The 22,279-nt window shown below is 44.4% G+C and overlaps 1 protein-coding gene across 1 annotated transcript in view; it reads right to left on the bottom strand.

The window, feature by feature from the left end:
* Positions 1–638: 638 nt before the first annotated feature.
* Positions 639–22,279, bottom strand: part of WNT7A (Wnt family member 7A) — a 68,910-nt gene continuing 47,269 nt past the window's right edge. Inside the window, exon 4 of the mRNA XM_007950620.1 lies at positions 639–1,118. Coding sequence (XP_007948811.1) covers positions 639–1,118 — 480 coding nt within the window. The remainder of the gene's footprint in view (positions 1,119–22,279) is intronic.

Genomic DNA, 22,279 nt, shown 5'->3' with positions numbered 1-22,279 from the left:
CAGCAAAGAGCAAAAAATATAAATGTGTATGTGTGTGTGTGTATACACACATTATACATATATGTATGTATAAAAGATGTCTGCTTTTGTACTTAAATGTTAGTGCTGCAAGGGATAATTGCAAAATTAACCAGTAGAAATAGCTGCATGAAGAGTAATCAGGTACAGTTCCACTTGGCTCCTCATCCTAATAGGACAAATAGATAAAAGATATCCCACAAGGAAAGCAAGCAGTCCATTTTGATTGCAGAAAATGGATCCCGATGAGGTGGAAGGTTACTTTTTAATTAAATAAATTAATATTATTTTTTATCAGAATAAATTGTTAAATATTGCTAAGGTGAGGCCCATGGGTCCAGAGTTCCTACAACAAAGGGCAGTGTCTTGGCAGGGTAGAGCAGCATTGGGTATGGAATGAAATAGTCAAGGGCCTTGGAGAGGTTTTTCCACAGGTGCCTCGGAGAAATCCAGGAGAGGCACTCTCCACAGCAGGAAAGACAAGCTCAGAACCCCTGCTATGTCCTGTGAAGGTCTTAGAAATGATTTGCCAGGGTGACTCCAGCCTGGAGACTGTCTGGTCCTCCCTGAAATCTAACCTGTAGCCAGAGGTTGCTGGCAGCAGGAATGCAGTTTGGGGCTCACTTGCACGTATACACTTCAGTGCGTTCGCTGCATGTGTTGCACTTGACATAGCAGCACCAGTGGAACTTGCAGTTGCACTGCCACACACGGGCATACTGGTGGGTGTTATAGCCACGACCACAGCACATGAGATCACAGCCGCTGGCCTGAGGGGCTGTTTTGTTGCAGGCGCGGCCCTGTGTACCCACGCTGCCTGTTACTGGGTCCTCCTCACAGTAGTTAGGAGACTTCTCAATGTACACCAGGTCTGTGTCCATGGGCTTGCGGTAGGACAATGGCTTCTTGATCTTTAGGAAGGTGGGCCGCTTATTGCGGCTGGCACGCACAGGCTCCACATGCACAGCCTCATTGTATTTGTCCTTGAGCACGTAGCCCAGCTCCCGGAAGTGTGGCAGCGTGGTCCAGCATGTCTTAGTGGTACAGGAGCCCGACACACCATGGCACTTGCACTCCAGCTTCATGTTCTCCTCCAGGATCTGTAGGGGTGGGCAGGGAAAAGCATAGCACATATCACTGCATGCCACAGCCAAGATCAGCCCCCAGCCCAGCCCACTCCTGGCTCCATTCATCCAGACTTTGCTCCAGTTTTTTGTTTTGGTGCAGGAAACTCAGCCCTGGATTCAAATCCCTTTCACCTCCGGGCTTGTGCCCTTCCACCTGAAACGCGCTTGCCCTCTTTGCCTCCCCAATACCTACGTGTCCCTTAGATTAGAGGTGAGATCATCCAAGGGCAGCCTAGACCACTGATATATTCTCTTTGTCCTGCACAGGTTTTAAATAAATTTTGAAGCAACATTTAAGAACTAGGAAAATTCACTTTAAAACACACACTTCTAGGTTTTCAAGAAAAACAGAAGGGTCACCTGTCAACACTGGGATGATATTCAATGTATGTGCTAACTGGGATAGCTGGGCATTGACTTATTGGAATAGAAACTGGTCACAAAAGCCAGCTGGTTGTCCTGTTGTGTTCTGGCTCACCACATTCCCTGATGGCATTGCCAGATGGCCACATATCTGTAGCTGTACCAGCAGTTGTCCCCTTCATGGGTTGGCACCTTCTAATTTGTCACAGTTCCCACCACTCCCTACTGTTTCACTCACCTCAAGTAATAATTGCTCAGAGGTCATCTGCTTTGATCAATTATGATTCCCCCCAGGACCTGTGCATATCTGAATCTGGGACTCCTGGCTTTGATGGAATCTTCCCTGGCAGTTTCCTTGACTCCTCTCTCTGACCTCCCAACAGACATTGTGTTTCTGTCTTCATAGCATGAGGGCCAGCATTATTTAGTGGTTTAAAAGCAAGGATGTTGGACCTTGAGTTGAAGTCCCAGATCTATCATGTACTTGCTGTGTGCCTTGGGCAAGCTACTTCACTCTTCTGTGCTGTACTTTCCCAATATGTAGAATGTGGCTAATAATAGTACCTAATTATAAGCACAGGTCTCTAGGTGTCACAAGTGGTTTGCACTCAACTACTAACCTAAAAGATGGTAGTGTGAACTACCCATCAGCACCATAGGAGGTAGGCCTGTTGATCTGCTTCCATTACAACAAAGAAGCCCCTATGGAGCAGTTCTAATTTACACACACGGGTCACCATGTGTTGGAACTGACTTGATGGTGGCTAACAACAACAATTAGAAGCATACAATAAAATACTACACAGCAATAAAAAAGAATGAACTACTAATACACACAAAAAGAAGAATTATTCTCTAAGACATAATGTTAAGTGAATGAAGTTAAACATAAAAGAGATCATATTATATGATTCCATTCATATGAAGCTCAAGAACAGACCAAACTAATATACAGAAGTCAGAATACTGGTTACCCTTGGGGTACGGGCAGTTCCAAGAGTGCCTGCTAGGGAGCTGGAAATGTTCCATATTTTGTTCTCAGTAGTGGTTATACAGATGAAAACACATGTCCAAATTAGTCTTCAAGGTTTCTGCACTTGCCTGTGACCTAATCCCCCAAAATGTTAAACTAAAATAATAGTACCGAATTAAAAGGGCTTTGGGGAGACAAGATTCATAAAGTGAGCAGAACAGTGCCTGGCACACATTGAATGCTGTATAATTGTTAGCTATTGTTATTGCAACATCTTGCTTTACATCACTTGCTGCTCCTCTCCATAAGAGCAGGACTCCTTGAACATGGAATACACCTATCTTGGGTTGCCAAGGCCAAGGACATACCAAACACTCTAAAGAACTCACTGCCATTGAGTTGATTCCAAGTCATAGAGACATCCATTGGGTTTCCATGGTGGTAAATCTGTATGGAAGTAGATTGCCCTATCTTCTTTCCACAGAACAGTTGGTGGGTTTGAACCTCCAACCTTCTGATTAGCAGTCAAATGTTTTAGGCACTGCACCACAAGAGCTCCTTTGTACCAAACAAGTGCTCAATAAAAACCTATAGAATGGGTGCAGCCCTGTGAGCACCTTGAAAAAGGCATTTTGCTTCTGGAATCTCACCTTACCTTTCATCCCATAGAAGTCAGGGCTGAGCCCACCTGCTTTAGAGAGTGGATTAAAGCAGATGTGTGCATGGGCACCTAGGAGAGCTCCTGGCGCATAGTAGTAAGGGCTTAATAAATGGTAATGATATTTATTTATTTAGAGTTATTTGTTTATTTTTTAACATTTAAATTATTTCATTTAATTTTTTATTATGGTAAATATGTATATATATACACTTACACACACACATATATGAAAACATTTGCCATTTCAACAACACTTACATATACTATTCAGAGACCTTACTTACCTTCACCATGATAACATAATTATCATAGTCCTGCTGCCAATTCCAGCTCTGGAGGCTCACCATGAAGGATGCAAGCCTCAGAAGTCACTATGGCTTAGGGCAGTGGGCCCATGGGAAGAGGAGATTGACTTTTCAGGCTGCAGTTGGGCTCTCATTTTCATTCTGTACTAGGCTCTGCAAATTTCGTAGCCTGCTTTGCTGCCACTTATAGTTCAGTGACCTGTGGCAATGTCTTTACACTTTTCTAGGCTCCAGTTTCCCTTCAAGTGAAATGAGCCTGATTACAGTATCAAGGTCACAGAATTAAAATGTGATCTAAAATCCAATAAATCATAGCTATTCTTTACCAACCACCATCCATCAGTTTGTTGTACTGTGGTGGCTTGAATGCTGCTATGATGCTAGAAGTTAGCCACCATTATTCTAAATACAAGCAGGGTCGCTAATGGTGTACAGTTTTCAGTGGGACTTCCAGATTAAGAGAGACTGGGAAGAAATGCCTGGTGATCTACTTCTGAAAATTAGCTCATGAAAAAACCCTATGAAACACTAACAGAATATTGCCTAATATATTGGTGGAAGATGAGCCCCCTGGGTTGAAAGATACTCAAACTACACAGTGGCCTCAACAATGGACTGAAGCATGTCAGTGATTGTGAAGATGGTGCAGGTCCAATAACATAACTCACCATGAGTTGTGGCCTACCCAATGGCAACTAATGTGAACAACATTCTCTATCAAAGTGCTCTAAGGGTTTACTGCTTCATCTTTAACTTTACTATTTTCATAGCTGCACAATATTCCTTTGAGTCAATACTGCATCATGACTTTTGTCGGGCCTGGGCATTTTGCCCTTTGTAAGCCTCTTCCTTCATTAAAAGAAAAATTACTGCTTTGGTATAAGGATGAATATTTTATGACTGCTTTGGTGTAGGATGAATAAAATCTAGATTGTATTCATTATTATTATATTCATTTCTCTTCTGATTTTAAGACAAATAAAAATTAGAACATTTTTGTATACCCTTGAAAGTATTATGGGCCCCAGACCCTGCGCCTACTGAACTGGGTGGAGAAGACAGCCCCAGGTAGTGCATAATTTACTTCAACAACCTTTTCTGGCAGCCCTTGTGGTATCATATCCTAAATGGGAGGAGACATTATGTCCTTGAGGACCAGTGGCTTGGCTGAGGGAAAAGGATGGGTCAGAGCAGGATTAATCCTGTTAGAAGAAAGGCAGTTTCAGGGGAGGCTTCCCAAGGAAGGATTTATGTGGGATGGTCTAAGGAAGAATAGAAATTCACTAGACTGAGGAAGTCAGAGGGAAAGGAACATGTATGGAGCATGAAGGGGACAAATGGCAGAGATCATAGTGGCCTTGAAGATCAAATGAGGTAGGACTTCACTGTTTATTAAGACATGTTGTCATGATTTGAGAAGTATTTTGAGAACACCTGGGAGAATGGATGGAAAGGGATGTCCCTCCAAAATACACAGATGTTCCTCTTGGTTGTCAATGTGGAAATGTCTCCCCAAATGCCCAGCCCATCTTTCTGTCCTGGTCTAAGAAGTGAGAAGAAAGAGCAAAGGCTCAAAGGTGTGATGAGGGAAGGGCAAAGCAAGGTTTCTGGCGCACTAGAGCCTGGCTGATGGAAGTAGTACTGCAATTGGAGGATTACTGGTGGGATGATTCAGACAATATCAAGTATTGATGAGTATGTGAAGCAACTGAAACTCCCATATTCAGCTGGTGGGAGTACTAAAATAGTATAGAACCTGATTTTCAATATCTAATAAAGTATAATATGCACACCCCTATATCTCAGAAATTTCACATCCAAGGTGCATACCCTAGAGATTGTATGTGTGTGTGCACAGAAGATAGATTCCAGAATGGTCATAGCAGCAGAATTCATATAATATTGCTAAACTGGGAGCAGTGAGGATGTTCATCCATGGTTGAATGGGTAAGTAAACTGTGGCATATGCAGCCAGTGTTCTACAGGGCAGTGATGCATTGCTACAGCAAACCACACAAACACGGATCACTTTCACAAACTGAGTATGGAGGGAAAGAAATCATCAAAGATCTCCACAGGATGATTTCATTTGTGTCAAATTCAAAGGCAGGTAAAAATATATTGTTTGGGCCAGAGGGGAATGTATAATAAAAAATAAATGAGGATTACAAATATCAAGGCTGTGGTTATCTCTAGACTGGTGAATGAGGAGCTTTGGCTGGGAATGGTCACCAGGGGCTTCTGGGGACCTGGCAAAGCTTTGTTCCTTGATATAGGTGATGGCTACATAAAGTTTAACCATATTACCCTAGGTATCTACTCAAGATAAATGAAAACATATGCTCACACATACACTTATATATTAATGTTCATAGCAGCATTGTTTGGCAATAGCCAAAAAGTGGAAACCAGTCAAATGTCCATCAACAGATTAATGCATAAACAAAATGTGGCATGTTCATGCAATGGCATATTATTCAGCCATAAAGAGAAACGAAGTCCTGATACATGCTGTAACATGGGTGAACTTTGAAAACATTATTCTAAATGAAATGAGTCAGTCAATCATACAATAGGACAAATATTGTATGATTCTATTTATATGAAATATCCCAAACAGGTAAACATATAGAGATAAAAAGTAGATTAGTGGACTGGGGAGGGGTATAAGGGATAATGGGAAATGAAGGGTATGGATTTGGGGGGGTGGCTTGATGAAAATATTCTAAAATTTACTGTGGCAATGGTTGCACACTCTGTGAATATACTAAACATCATTGAATTGTATACTTTAAATGGGTGAATTGTAAGATGTGAATTATATCTCAATAAAGCTGAGTATTTTGTTTGTTTTAAAGGCAAGGGGTAGCCTTGTGAGAAAGATACACAAGTACTTTGAGAGTCTTTGAGAGTCTGTGACACTGAATGTTATAGCTCCACTAGACAGTGGATGGTGGGCAAAGAGCTCCCCATGTTAAGACCAGGCTTTTGACTCTTGACTCAAGATGCATGCCCACTGTCAGCACTGAACATTGCATTATTCTTCATCTGAGGTTTGGATGGCAGGAGGCCCTGGCAGTGTTTGTGTGGATCCCTAATCAGATGGTGTCCACATGGCTAGTCAAGCAAACTCTGCATTTTGAGAGCCTCGGTAAATGCATCATGTCAACATTGAGTGAGGTTAATCACAGCTTCTCTGGTGAAACATGGTCACCCAGATGGGCACCCAAGTACTCCCCCAGACCTCTTCCCAAGGCAGGACCTTGAGCAAAGGGGCAACAGCAGAGGAAATGTGTGAGGGCCAAAACCAGGGTCTTTTCTCCTAAGGTCAGGCTGTCTACCAGCCTCTCAGATTCCAAAGGGGAATCTGGGCTCCCTTTCCACTAGAAGAGTTTGGATTCTGTGATTCAGAGTCAGGTGATCTAAAGGTTTGCAGATGCAAATATGACCTGACCCTATGCACCTTTCTGCATGCATAGCAGGGTGCATCCAAGCTATTTTGCACTGGTGAGTCCAAACTCCAACCAGCCACCAATGGAAATAGAGTCCCGGAGGCCTTGCTAGGCCAGAGATCACTGGCACTGCTAGAGGGAGGGAAAGTTGGGAAGGCATGGGGAGGTCCAATGAAAGAAAGAGGGAGTGATGGAGGGAGAAGCTGCATGGAAGGATGTTAATATATTAATATCAAAGGCTGTACTGCTGAGTCCCATCTTAAAGATCAGCCTCATTAGAATGTTCAGGGTCTGCTATTTAACTATCCTGTCATGCCCAGATTCCATAATTCTAAAGAAAATAAACACATATGTATTTATATAAATACAATGTCTGGTGTCTGGCCTCAACGGTCCCTCAAAGCATGTTAGGTGGCTTGGGGTCTGAAAAACCACAGAGACCTCAGGCGACATGTCTGGGGGAGCTGTGTTCCAGGCAAAATTGCCCACAGTCAGCCCTGATAGAAGCTGAGCAACCAGGTTCCCATATCTCCCGTGTGCTCCAGGCCTACTGTCTTCCACCTGCCTTCACTTATCTCTATCTCCTGACCTGGCTTCTCGGGGTGAGGTGCTGACCTTCTTAGGAAGCTAAGATGACTCACTAGACTAATGTTTATTGAGCAACTACTGTGGTGACTGGGCAAGGATGTGGGGATATAGCAGAAGACAAGGCGGACAAAGTGGCTGCCCTTAAAGTGTACATTCTAGGAGGCAAGAGGGCAACAAAGAACCAATTAAAATAGTTCCAGGGAGAGGAGTAAAAGAAAATAGAACAGGATTAATGGCTAGAGTATCACCCATCTGTCATAGTTTGCGTGTTTCTATGATGCTGAACCAGACTAAAGTGGACTAGGAGGAAAAGCCTGGTAATCTACTTCCAAAAATAAGCCAATGAAAACCCTATGGATCAAGATGCTGTGCTTATAGTCACTATGAGTCAAGGGCTGACTCCACAGCACCTAATAACAACAAGGGCTGGAGAGTGAGGGAGCAGGTAGGGTAAGCAGTATGAGACTGAACAGTTAAGGATGACCTGTCTGGAAAGGTGACATTCAAGCAGAGAGCTGAACCCCAGGAGAAAGCCAGCACATGGGCATCAGGACCCAGATTCATAGCCTCATTTAATTTCCATTTGAGCACTCAGGGCTGGGGGACAGCAGGTCAATGGACCTGAGGCCTCTGCAGAACAGAACTAAGGCCAGAGTGGCTGGGGCAAGGAGATATGGGTGTGGTTACAGGTGCTGAGCTAAGGTTGGGGCAGTCAGACCCTACAAGTTCATGGACTGTGGCAAAGAGAAGGAACTTTTTTGTTGTTGTTCTGTTCTTTAAAACAAACATTATTTTTTTTAGAACAGTTTTAGATTTATATAAAAAGGGCAAAGATAGTACTCAAAAAAAAAAAAAAAAAAAAAGTACAGAGACCCCCATATATCCTGCATCTAGTTTCCCCTACTCTTAACTTCGTACATTAGTATGGCAAATCTGTTATTATTGATATTGTTGTTAGGTGCCATCAAGTTGTTTTTGACTCATAGTGATCCCATATACAACAGAATGAAACACTGTCAGGTCCTATGCCAGCCTCACAATCATTGCTATGCTTGAGCCCATTGTTGCAGCCACTGGGTCAATCCATCTTGTTGAAGGTCTTCTCCTTATTTTGCTGACCCTCTACTTTACCAAGAATGATATCCTTCTCCATGGACTGGTCCCTCCTGATAACGTGACCAAACTGCAAGATATAAAGTCTGGCCATTCTTGCTTCCAAGGAGCATTCCAGCTGTGCTTCCTCCAAGACAGATTTGTTCTTTCTTCTGGCAGTATATCAGAATAGCAGTGAAACATTGTTTGATATAGTTGTTATAATTAGGGAGTTAATATTGATACTAATTAAAGTTCATAGTTCATTCAAATTTCTTTAGTTTCCTGCTAATATAATTTTTCTGTTCCAGAATCCCATCCAGCACAGCACATGATATTAGTCATCATGTCTCCTTAAGCTAGGAGATGGGATTGGATAGGGAAGCCATTAGAGGTTTTGATGGGCCAGTGGCAGGATCAGATATATGTCTGGAAAAGATCTCAGAGGAGAAGCTGTGTGTAGAGACTGCCTCTAGAGTTGAAATTTGGTTGTCTCTGCTACTGCTAGGAGCCCTGGTAGCATAGTGCTTAAGGCACTTGACTGCTAACCAGAAGGCTGGTGGTTCAAACCCCCCAGCCACTCCTTGGAAGGAAGATGGGGCAATCTACTTCTGTAGTGATACTGCCTCAGAAACCCAAGGAGGGGTCACTATGAGTTGGGTCTGACTCGATGCCACATAACAACAGCAACTTCTACTGCTGGGCAGGGTTCCCTCTTTAGACCTCGATTTCCTCATTTTGAACACAAATGTCTGAACTAGGTAATACCCGAGGCTGCTTCTGACCCTTTCTTGTATCCATACTATTCGTTAAACAATATAAGTGTATGTGGAGCCCTGACAACATTCAATTTTCATCTCTGAGACATGTCACCCCATTTACCAGGTGAGGAAATGGAGCCTTAGAGAAAGGCAGGGACTTATCCAAGATCACAGAGTGTGCTGAATCTCTTCTGTATGGCTCTACCAGGCCACTCTCTTCTTTCCCTCTCTTGCTCAATGCCCTCAGAGGCCAAACTGCAGAACTACACTTGCTTGCTCCAGATCTGAACTTTGGATTGATGGCTGGTTGGGTGTAGGATGTGCAATTGTGGAAGAGTCTTAATGCACCCTTGTTGCTTCCAGGTGAGCTTGACCAGAGCAAGGCAGTAGCAGGAGATCAGAGAGCAGTGGTAGTACATCACTTGGGAAGTGTGGACCATTCTGGGAGACACTGTCATAGGGGATGACACCAAAATAACTGTCTATAAAATTTTCATGCAATGTTTCAGCAGAAATTTATTATTTTTTACAAAAAAATCTTTGTAGCTAGTTATAACAACAAAAATACTTTTTAAAGCCCAGCTTACATGTATCAATATTCCCACAAGGGTACAACTCTATGCTAATTTAATTTTTGAACCTTCCAATGCACTCCAGTCAGAGCTAGCATTATGACCTAATCCCAATGATTCTTTGAAGCACATGGTTTTGTCTGCATTTGTTTTCATTGTTGCTGGTGCTTTTATAATTTTGTCAAATTTTCTGGTATTTTAGCTACAATATTGTGGTAATTGGTATTTGTGAACCTATATCAATTACTTTTTTGTGAATGAAGTAGCAATTAAAGGAAAAGGTGAAAAATCAAAAAAGGCTTCTACTCATTTACCAATAATGTTGTTATTAATGTTGTCATTCAATGTAGAAAGATTTTACAAAACAATTTTGTTGTTGGTATTCATATGACCTAAGAAACACTGCATTTAAGCAACTTACCACTGTATTTATCACATATTATTCTATGATTAAAATTGATAATGAACGTTACTTAAGGATTCTGTATCATCTGGTACAGGAGGGGATCCATGGAGAGGAGTGTGCGATACCATGAGTTACTGCACTGAATGGTACCAACCCCATTGACACCACTGGGCAGTGGGGAGGTCTAGATGAGTAGATATCTCCCCTGCTTCCTCTTGCAGGATAGCTGCATTCTCCTATCAAAGGTCACAACTACCAGTAAGTCCTCTCTGGAGCAGCCACAACCTCTCACACTTCAGCTCCTCACTCTGCAAGCCCCAGATGTTGCAGTGTTCTTTGTACTTCTTTTAATGTCCTCCACTACATAAGCAAGCACTCTTTTGTTAACAGCTTTATTGCAATGTAATTCCAATGCCATACATGTCACGCATGTAAGGTGTACAATTCAGTGGTTTCAAGCTTAGTCACATAATTGTGTGACTATCACCACAATCTAGTTCTAGAACATTTGTGTCATTCCAAAAAGAAACGCTATACCCATTAGCACTCACTCTCTATTCTCCCCTTCCCCAGTAATTTTCCTTCTGTCTCTATAGATTTATCCATTCTAGTCATTTCAATAAATGAAATCATATAATATGTGACTTTTTGTGTCTGACATTGTGCATAATGTTTCAAGGTTCATCCACACCATAGCATGTGTCAGTGCTTTTTTCCTTATATGACCAAGTAATATTCTGTTTAGGGGCCCTGGTATAGCAGTGGTTAAAGCACTTGGCAGCTAACCAAAAGGTTGGTGGTTCAAATCCGTCAACTGCTCCTCAGGAGAAAGATGCAGCTGTCTGCTTTCATAAAAATCATGGCCTTTGAAACCCTATGGGGCAGTTCTACACTGTCCTGTTGTGTTGCTGTGACTCAGAATTGACTCAACAGCAGTGCTGTTTTTGCTTTTTTTAATGCACAGACCACATTTTATTCATCCATTCATCAGTTGATGGACAGCAGTCTCCTTTTAAACTCTCCTTAATTGCCTGGTTTGGGTGTTTCAATTGTACCTGTCCAGGACCCTGTGGATGTCCATGTGAACAGACAGATATATTCCTTCCTTTCCCCTAGCAAACACCTGTCAACACCTTTTCTGCGCCAGTCTGCTTGGCTGTGCCCAGGACTGAGCACAATTATTTGGCCTCTTGAGCACATTCATCTCCCCCACTCCATGTGGCTCTGTACCTGCTGTTTCCTTGTCTAAGAAGCCAGCCTTTATCACCATCACTGAAGTGTGAATTAACAGTTCCAGTATTGAATACCACAGGGAGCTCACAGAGACATTATCTGAAATATCAAAAGGCTGAAAAAATCTAAATATCCATCAGTGAGGACTGATTATATAAATTATAGAACAATAGGTGTTGAAAGAATGTAGCGGCTCTGTACTTCATAATAAGGGAAGATCTGCAAAATACATAGGTAATAGAAGAAAGTAAGGTACATAAAGGCATGCAGAATGCTCTCATTTGTTCAAGAAAGAAAATAAAAACCCTGTACATGTATGTTCATATGAGCACAGAATATCTCTGTAAAAATACATGAGGAATTGGTGAGTGGTTGCCTTCAGGAAGGGCACACTGGTTCCAGAGGAGAGGAGGACAGGAGACTTACTTCACATGGAATAGCCTTTTGAATACTGCACCATGTCATGGGGGAAAAAAAATCCACTAAGCCTTCCCTGATTGCCAGGGCAGTCAATGACTCCTTCAGGGTGACTATAACCATCCTGGGCTGTTAGAATACTTGTCACCTTATCTCCACGTCAATGTCCTCCATCAGGTCCACAGCTCTTTGCAGTAGACATGGAGATGAACCACCTAGATTCCCCCAAGGACTTTCTTTACAGCTATAGATAGTGGGCTGCTGGTAAGACATGTCATACACATATACAAAAATGTTGCTTTGAAGTACATAAAAGTCTTGCTCCTCATCCTACATTGGTGAGTAGCAACTGGGGTCTTAAATGCTTTCAAGTGGCCATCTAAGATTCAGCTAATGGTCTCCTATCATTGGAAGTGAAGAAGAGTACAAAAAAAAAAGGCATTTGGAAGCAATCAGCCCTAGGACATGATGGCCCTCGAGACCAGAAGAATTAGATGGTGCCTGACTACCAATGCCAACCACTCAGGAAAGGATCAAAACTGGAGATCCTGGATAGAGTGGGAGGAAAAACATGGAACAAAATCCAAAAACTCAATAATGACCAGAATTACAAGTCAAATGGAGTCTGGTGAGACCCCCAATACATTCTGGGCCTGGAATAAAACTCACTCACAGATGCTGGTTCTCAGCCCAATAGAAAACAAGATGTACACACAGACCACTCAACCCAGGGTGGCGCACCCACATACTCTATGGAATGCATTCCTTGGAGCCATTGACCACAGGCCACCAGAGGGACAACATTTGCAGGAGGAAATGCAAGACACACAGGAGTGCATAACTATGAAGGGCAAGGGGGGGAGGGGGTGTGCATTACTGGGCAGGGAGGGCAGGAGACTGGGTTAGGGTTGGGGATGGTAAATGGGGAGTGAAACTAAATGTACAGGTAATGTTGAATGTAAAACAAACTCTGCTCCGTAAACTTGCACCTAAAGCACCAAAAGAAAAAGCTGTTTTGTAATGTTTGTCAATTTTTGTGGGATAAATATTCCTACCATAGCTAATTTTAAGCTACCAGTTTAATAATCAGCTTGTTAAGTTACTGAATATTTAATATTCGGCTCTTGTGAGCAAATATTGAGCTGACCCCAGTACACCAGGAGTGTGGTCAGCAGAAAGCCTCCAGCAATTAGATCCTTCAGGGTTGTCCTCAGCTTCAGAGAGCTGCAGCTTCCCACAGTGGACTGCACCTGGAACTGTGGGAGTCAGGAGAATTAAAGTATGGTCATGTTAGCTAGCTGCAAGGCTCTCTTATGGGCAATCCTTAATCCAGAGCCCCTCACCAGGCTGGCTGCTGCTTTTCAATGCTAACATTCTAGCGTGACCTCTCATTTTGCACTGATCTGGAGGCTTCACTGAACCTTGATCAACAGTGTGGACCTGAAACCCCACCACAGTGCCTGCTTCTAGAGAATGCTCCAGGTGACACTGCTCAGGGGAAGTGGCTACAACATTCACCTCCACCTTCCCAGCTTTAGGCAAAGAGGTTGGCACAGAGAAGGTGCCAGTGGCTATTTGCTCAAGGAAAGCAGGATCAACATTTACGTGTACACTATTCACCCATTTTGTGCTGAGCACTTGTTGCTAGTGCTGAGGGGACTCCAACTCATTAATACCCCATGCATAACAGAACTGCTTCCCAGTTTTGAACCATTTTCACGATCAGTTGCAGACTGGACTGTTGTGATCCATAGAGTTTTCACTGGCTAATTTTCAGAAGTAGATTGCCAGGCCTTTCTTTCTAGTACATCTGCTGAAACCTGTTCAGCATCATATCAACATTCAATCCTGCACTGACACATAAGGTACATTAGCTGGAAATAAAACTTGGGTCTCCTGCAAGGAAGATGAGGATCCTACCACTGAACTACCATTGATTATCACCCAAGAGGACTGTGGCACAGGCAGATGCTCCCCATTCATCCTCAGAGTTTACAGGCCCAAACCAGAAGCAGCTATGAAATTAAGAACTCTAAAAACATTGCTATAAGTTGGTGAGTGCTTTGAAGGAGTGAAGAAAGTAGCAAAGATAAGTTTAACCCAAAACCCACTGCCATCAAGTGGATTCTAACTCATAATTACCTCCATTGGGTTTCCAAGGTGGTAAATCTTTATAGAAGTAGATTGCCTCATCTTCCTTCCATGGAGTGGCTGGTGAGTTTGAACCACCAACCTTTTGGTTAGTAGTCAAATGCCTTAGGCACTGCACCACCAGAAATCCTTAAGTTTAACCAGAAGGAACTATTCTTGGGTGCAGGCTCAAAGGTGTCTCCCTCAAGAAGGGAAAGTCTGACCTCGGAGCTGGAGGATGAGTTAGAAGAGGGATGGGGAGAAAGGCATGCCAGACAGTGGGTACTGCACATGCAAAGGTCCAGGGGCATGTGGGACTGGGGCCCACTAGAGGAACAGGAAGGAGACAAGTGTGGCTGAGCTCAGCATGGTGGGAGGTGAAGTTGCAGAGTCAGGCAGAGGTTGACCACTTGAGGCCAGGGAGGAATCTATATTGTCCATGAATAGGGAGCCACTGAGGGGCATTTATGCAGGGGAGTCATGAGAGCTGACTGACACTTTTGAAGATATCCTAGGATAGAGTGGAAATCAGGTCAGAGAGGGTCAGAGTGACACTGTGGGTCTCCAGGCCAGAGACAGAGACAGCTTTGACCAAGATGGTGGCAATGGAGGGGTGTTGAGAAGCCAAATATAATGACAAAGCAAAACTGGCAAGGCCTAGTGGTAAATGGTCCCGAAGCAGCTGCAAGAGGCCATTCACTGAGAAAGGACCAGGCAGAGGGATGTGGCTTAGGGAAGAGCCTGAGTTGAGGGCACAATGAGGACAATTTAACCATAGTAAGTGGCCATGTGGAGAGCAGAAGGGTCTTTTGGTGTCACTAAAGTGCAGTACCTGTCAGCTCAGATGCCTGCAGGGAATAATGTGAGTGGAGCCTCAGTCAAGATTCAGTCACTGCTACAGACTTAAACACATGGCTGAAGCCAGTTATAAGGGGGTAAGCACCTGTAATTTTTGATATTAAAAAAAAAAAATTGATTGAAAACACACAAGATGGGAGATGCTGGGAAAGACTGAAAGCTTTAGATAACCACAAGTTAAAAAAAAAAAAAAAAAAACCCTAAACCCATTGCCATCAAGTTGATTCTGACTCAGAGGCTGCTACAAAGGCAACAAAGACCATTAATATGTCTAGTGCCCACAATACGAAGGGATGGTTTTGCTTTGTAATTTTCAGAGCTGGGCTAACTCTGCACTGTGCCTCAGGAGATGGACAGAAGCAGCCAAAGCAGGTCTATAGGAAGGGGCCAACATGGGGAAGGGGCTGGAGACCACCTACTGAAGGAGCTAAAGCTGCTCAGCCTGGAGAAGGTCAGCTTCTGGTCCCTGGTCACTGCCCCACAGGCTCTGCAGGGCATCTCAGTGATCAGGGAGTGGGAGAGGCTATGAATCTAGAGGACAGACCCAGGGTCTCAATATGGGGGAGTCACAGGGCAGATCTCAGCTCTGTGAAGGTTATTTTTTTCTCAGACAGCAGACAAGGGCTGAGTGAGCGATTGAGGAGGTGATGAGCTCCCTGTCCTGGGAGTGTGTAGGAGCAGCACCTGGGGTCTATAATAGGGATTCCTGCATCAGGTGGGGCAGGCCTGCTCCCAAGATGCTTCTCTGTCCCCCAGCCCAGCCTCAAACCTGTCTGGAGCAGCAGGAAGGATTTTCTGCACCGCTGGAGGGAGAAAAATCAATCTCTTCTGACAGATCCCCCAGGAAGTGCCAACAATGTACCAGGTGCTGCCCAGAGCCAGAATTACCCAGGGCGGGGTTCTCAGGCCTGGGCTGGGCCTCAGAAGAAACTTGGCTCCAAAGAATTCCTTGACTCATACCTTCAATAGACACTATCGAAATAGGCCATCTGGACTGACCCTTCGGCTGCCCAAAGGACCATGGGGGTGAACCTTTTGGAGGAAAGAAAAGGTGCTATGGGAGGAGGGAGCTTTCACAATTGCCTCTGCTCCCACAGGGTCCAGGAATGACCAGGAGTGGTTGTCACTCTCCACATTATTGGGAAGAATCTAATTTAAAAAAATCTAAAAGCTGTTTTCCACCTGGAACTACCACTGGCCCTTTTCACCCAAGAACACTACAGCCACACCAACACAATAATCAATCCTTTTCAATTTCTCACCCATGAATGTCTCCCCCAGGAATGCAGCTCCCAGTCACCTCTGCATGGCTCCAGCCAGCCCAACCCTCCAAGGGCCTGGTGAAGACCCCCTCTGCTCAGAACGCCTTGGTCCTGCCTCACTCAACTGCACAGGACTCCTCCAGCACTGGAATTCTTCCTAACACCTTCCAGTTCCAATATCATTTCATAGCAGGCCTGGTTTGGCTGTCAGACTTCTGTGTGGCCCCCTCTCAGAAATTAAACTAAAGCTCACCAGTCATCACTCCAGATTCCATCAGTCATTTCTCCCAGTCACCCTAGTCATTGCTCCCAGTTACCACTGGTCATCACTCTGGTTCCCACCAGTCAACACTGGGGTCCCATTGGTCATTGCTCTGAGTCCCCAATGGTTATTACTCACCTGCTGTTCCCATTGATCATCACTCTGGTCCACTGTTTTGGTTTCTTTGGAGCACCCTTCTTACATCACAGTATTTTTCTTCTGCGTTTGTTGGATTATTCAACATCTCTTTCACTCAAATAACTCTCCATGGAGCAGGGGTGATCTGTCTTGTTCATGCTGTATCCTAGCTCCCAGAGCAGTGCCTGGCACTCAGTGTGTCCTCATTAAGTGCTGATTGGATGCATAATGAATAACTAACACTCGTTGTATGAGAGGTTATCATTTTGATTGTTGAGATGCTTTAACATTGTTTCTGCTGGGTTCTCATGACATGAAGGCTGGTTTCTATGTGCTCCCATCCCCTCTGCACTCTAGATCCCAGATGTTCCCCTGAAAAATCAGCACTGTTTGCCACAGGGAAGGTAGAGGACACCATACAGCCCAGCACTCATTGTCTGCTCTGAAGAATTATGCCTGGGTTTCCTTCTGGGAGATCTGATGAACCCCACCCCCCACCAGCCCTCCCTCTTAGGAAAAGAACTTAGGCCGCATCAATTGAAGTCTGATAGCTAGAATGGGGGAGCCTGAGGGGTGAGGCATAGTTTAAGGCTTGGCCAGTCATCACATTCCACCCTCCAGGTCACCCTGGTGGCTGATGGCTCAAGCCAGGGTAGTCAGGCCCAACATAAGCAAGTCCTGGGGATTTTACGTAAACTGAAGGCAAGAGCTGTGGGTTATTTCCCACCAGATGTGAACAGGAGAGGATGTGGGGGCCAAAGCTGTGGAGAGGCATCACATACCATGTGGATCAAAATGGAGCCAAGAAAGAAAGCAGAACTGAGATATGTAAGTAGGGGGAAAGGAGTGGTATGTGTGCAATTGGGTCCTGGGAATATAATTTGTACCCTGGATCAAGCTGGGCCTGAAGCTGTTGCTCCAGGACCATTCAGTTCCATGGACTAAAATATTCCTTTTTTCCCAAAGCCAGCTTGAACTGGGTCTTTGTCTCATACAGCTTAAAGTTCCCTAATATATATAACCCATTTCATCTGTGCTATGGAGACGTCTCCATAGAACAGATAGCCAGTCCCTAATTGATGAATTTTAAGCCCAGACAGCATGGTGCAGATCTGGAGAGCAAGGATGGGTTTGCCTGATAGGGTCTTGGGGAGGCCTGCAGACTTAGGCTCTGAGTTAGGTGGTATCTGCTGCTTCCTCTGCTTTGTTTATCTCCTTGGCTGTTGGCCAGCCTGGCTCCAGTACGGGAATGAGTCAGTTTTGGACCATCTATTGCCCTGGTGTTCAGCAGAAACCCCAGCAACCAGGCAGTGTCTACCTGATAGCACAGTGTGATAAAGGCCAGCCTGAAGCAAGGAGGACGCTCAAATGACAGGACCAGACAGACCAAGAGCCCAGGTTCCCACCCACATGTGGCCAATATGGCTGGATAAAGCAGGTAAGTTCTGTCTGACTCTCTATTACCTCATCACAGAAAATCTATCTCCATCTACAGAGGCTAAATTCATAAGAAACTAATAAAATGAGACACCCAAGAGAGTGGCTTTTCTTGCACTATCTTCTTCCCTCCTATCTTTAAATATTATGTGGTGAAAACATGATTCCTGGAGCTTAGGCAGCCATTTTGTGGCTAAGAGGCAAGAAAAATTAGACACTGACAAGTAACAATGACAGAGTAGAAGGATGAAAACAACCCTCAGAGAGATAGTTGAGCCTTTGAAAGAAAAAAGAAAACACCTATCACCAAAACCACATCTGGTAACTTGTTGTCCAGCACTTGTTGTCCTCTCTGGAGAATCATGCCTGGCTTTCCCTCTGGAATATCTGGTGAACCTCACCCCCCACAAGCCTTCCCACTTAAGGAAAGGAACTTAGGCCACATCAATTGAAGTGATTCATTCCTATTGAAAAGTAGGGGCAAGTCTTTCCTCAGGGAGAACAATGGGGTTTAAATGAGAGAAAAACTATTCAGTGACTGGTACAATGGTTCTCATACAATAGACATCCCACCTGTGTGAGTTTTTCTCACATCACTTCATGAATGCTACTCTAGACCTACAATGTGGCAGCAGCTGGAATGCACTAGCCCACTGTTGAAAGGGCAGGGCATGGGAACTCTGGGGAGTTACCAGGTCACCAGGAAAAAGCAATCTCTTGGAGGTCCTGGTTCTACCTTTAGACTGCTGTATGAAAGTAGGAAAATCCCTTTCCCTTTCTGGGCCTCAGTTTCTCTTACCCATATAATAAGAGATAAGAGGGGATCTCCAAGAGAGAAAATCGGGGCATAAAGGCAAAATGAGGACAGGGATGAGGAAAGAAGATGCTTGGCTGAAGTCTTCCATATCCACCCAAAAGTCCTTGGAGTAGGAGCCAATTTCTAGGTGGTGCAGTAGCTGCAGAGGTATGAGGAAGTGACCATTTCCTCATTACTGATGAGGTAATTATGAGTGCCCAGTGGTCTCAACAGAAAAAGTTCCAACTCTTCATCCTCCTTCCTACCTTCTTACAGACCCAGGCAGACTCCTCTCCAAACCTGTCCTGTTGCAAACATACATGTGCACACACACACACACACACACACACAGAAAGAAAGCTCTGAAGTGTATCTGTGTTGCTGCCTCATGAACCTGGAGTTGGGGGCATCTTTACGAAGCCTCCAAACTAATCACCTTCCTTTGCCAAAGGGAAAAGGCCATAATCTGCTCTGCATCCATGGAGTGTCCTCTCCCAAATGAGTTGCCATTAGTGCTTTCTCCCAACTTCAGATCCCAACCACTCTCTCTCCAGCAGGATACCTGGTTCCTAAACCTTCACCAAAGAAAATCCAAGTTAGCCCAGATCACCAGGAAAAGGTGGAAGCACTTACTGATGAAAATTTAAGACTACAGTCTGCAGTATGGATTACATCTCAACATAAATTAATATATATATATATATATATATATATATATATATCACAACTAGATGAATAAGCAGCATCATGATAAATGGAGAAAAGATTGAAGTTGTCAAAGATTTCCTATTACTTGGTTCCACAATTGACACCAATGGAAGCGGCAGTGAAGACATCAGATGACTTATTACACTGGGCAAATCTGCTACAAAAGACCTCTTTAAAATGCTAGAGAGCAAAGATAGCTCCTTGAAGACTGTTGTTGTTGTTGTTATGTGCCGTCAGGTAGGACCCGACTCATAGAGACCCCTCCTTGGGTTTCTAAGGCAGTATCAATACGGAAGTAGATTGCCCCATCTTCCTTTCAAGGAGTGGCTTGTGAGTTTGAACCACCAGCCTTCTGGTTAGCAGTCAACTGCCTTAGGCACCACACTACCAGAGCTCCCAAGAAACGGCCAGGTCTACGTGGCAGGGAGTGGCTGGTGGGTTTGAACCACCAGCCTTGCGCTTGGCAGGTGACTGCCTTAGGCCCAAAGCCATCCTCTAGGTACCCTTGAAGACTAAGGTGCACCTAACCTAAGCCATGGTATTCTCAATCGCCTCATATACATGTGAAAGCTGGACAATGAATAAGAAAGACTGAAGAAGAGTTGATGCTTTTGAGTTCAGGTGTTGACAAAGAATACTGAAAATATCATGGAGTGCCAAAAGAACTAACAAATCTGTCCTGGAAGAAGTGCAGCCAGAATGCTTCTTGGAAGTGAGAATGGCCAGACTTCATCTCAATTACTTTGGTCATGTTATCAGAAGGGACTGCTCCATGGAAAAGGATATCATGCTTGGTAAAGTGGAGGGTCAACGAAAAAGGGTAAGACCCTCAACAAGATGGATTGACACAGTGGCTGCAACAATGGGCTCAGGTACAACAAGGATTGTGAGGCTAGCATGGGGGTAGGTAGTGTTTTGTTCTATGGTACATAGGTTGCTATGAGTCAGAGATGACTCAACGGTACCTAACAACAACAACTGGAGGAGAAGCATAGAAAGTAGGGCAGATTGGCTAGGCATTGTGGCCTCCTCCTCCTGAGGATGATGGTTTCATTTCACAGAAGGCCTTATCAATGACAGATTAAAGGAGACTTGAAGAGGCAGAAAGATGACCTCCAAGTCCTGATGGTTTCCTCTCCCATGTGGCTCGAGCTGCCCGCGCTGTTTATATCCAAGTACTAGCTGACATAATTCTCCTGCACTCTGGAGTTAAACACCTGTCCATCATCCCTGTGTGTGGAAAAAGGTGTCCCTTACTGTGCTTGGGCCACAGGCTACTCCCAGTGCTGGGTGCCTCGTGGACATCATCACAGAGCCCTATAAAGACTATGCTCACCTCCATGAGGCCTTAGGGATATGGGTAATCTCTGCTGGCCCTCTAGATCCCTCACCCTCTATGCCTTCCTGCTCTGTGCCCTGCAAGGCCAGCCTGTTCACACTATACCCCGGGGCTCCTTGCCTTTCAGTTTCAGGTCAGGGCAGCCAACAGGAGATCCTTCAGGAGTCTGGAGGGCAGGAGAAAAGAGATTTGAGGTGTTTATTCCCAGGCCTCCCTTTCTGGCATTGGTGGTTCAGTGGTAGAATTTTTGCTTTCCATGCAAGGGACCCACATTTGATTCCTGGCAAGTGCACCTCATGTGCAGTCACCATCCATCTATCACTGGAGACTTGCACGTCGCTAAGATGCTGAACAGGTTTCAGCAGAGCTTCCAGTCAAATATGGACCAAGGAGAAAGCCCTGGAAATCTATTTCTGAAAATCAGTCAATGCAAATTCTATGTTAAATAGCTCACTCTGCAATCTATCATGCAGCATTTTGTTCCATTGTGCATAGGGCTGTTATGAGCTGGGGGCTGATTTGATGGCAACTAACAACCTTTTCCATAGTTGCATTTCTCTACTTACAGCCAAGGCTCCTGCCAGGTGACACCTCTCCTGTGGCTCTAGCTTTCTCTAGTAACACTGCTCCTAGCCTCTTCCGGCCTTCTAGTAAGGGATCCCCACTATTGCCAGCCCCACATGTTACACCACCCTTCTTTGCTGGATTCCCCTTGTTAAACTTGCATCTGTTACCCTGGAGTGTGCCAGCTACCAGACCCTGGCTGGGATTCTGGGTAAGTAGTCTACTTTCTTGAGCCTCAGTTTTGTCTCCTCATTAAATGGAACCAATGGAACAAACTTAGTGGTGGCATGTCAGGATTAAATAACCAAAAGCAAGTACTTGGCCTGAGGAGACTCTCAGGAAATGTACCTGCTGTTCTTATGGCTGTTAAATTACTGAAGGAGCTGCATAAGATTTTTATATTGGTCTTGGAGTCAAGGACAATTTCTAAGCATAGGGCTCAACACTGGCTTCATTCCTTAGCTGCTCACTGGCATGCTTCCTATTTGCACATCAATCCCTCCTACCAGACTAGGAACTGTACAAGGGCAGAAACCGTGCTTAACTCCCACAAAAGCTGAATCAGCTGCTATTCTAAGTGCTTAATACATAGCTACTCATTTATTCTGCACAACAACCTTAGGAAGCAGATTGTGTATAATCATTCCAATTTTACAGAGGAGTAAGCTGAGATACCAAGAGGTCATAGTGCTGGACCACAGTCACAGAATTAGAAAGAACTGGAAGATCTGGTATTCGAAACCAAGCAGTCTGGATCTAGAGCTATGTGATAAAAGTGAACAGAAGAAGGAAGGCGCATGGGCTGGGATGGCCTTGC

This window comes from Orycteropus afer, unplaced genomic scaffold (genome assembly GCF_000298275.1).
Source record: "Orycteropus afer afer isolate SDZICR_OR568_19922 unplaced genomic scaffold, OryAfe1.0 scaffold00283, whole genome shotgun sequence".
Taxonomy (NCBI): domain Eukaryota; kingdom Metazoa; phylum Chordata; class Mammalia; order Tubulidentata; family Orycteropodidae; genus Orycteropus; species Orycteropus afer.
The sequence above is the reverse complement of the archived record's forward strand: the minus strand, read 5'-3'. Positions and strand labels throughout refer to the sequence as shown.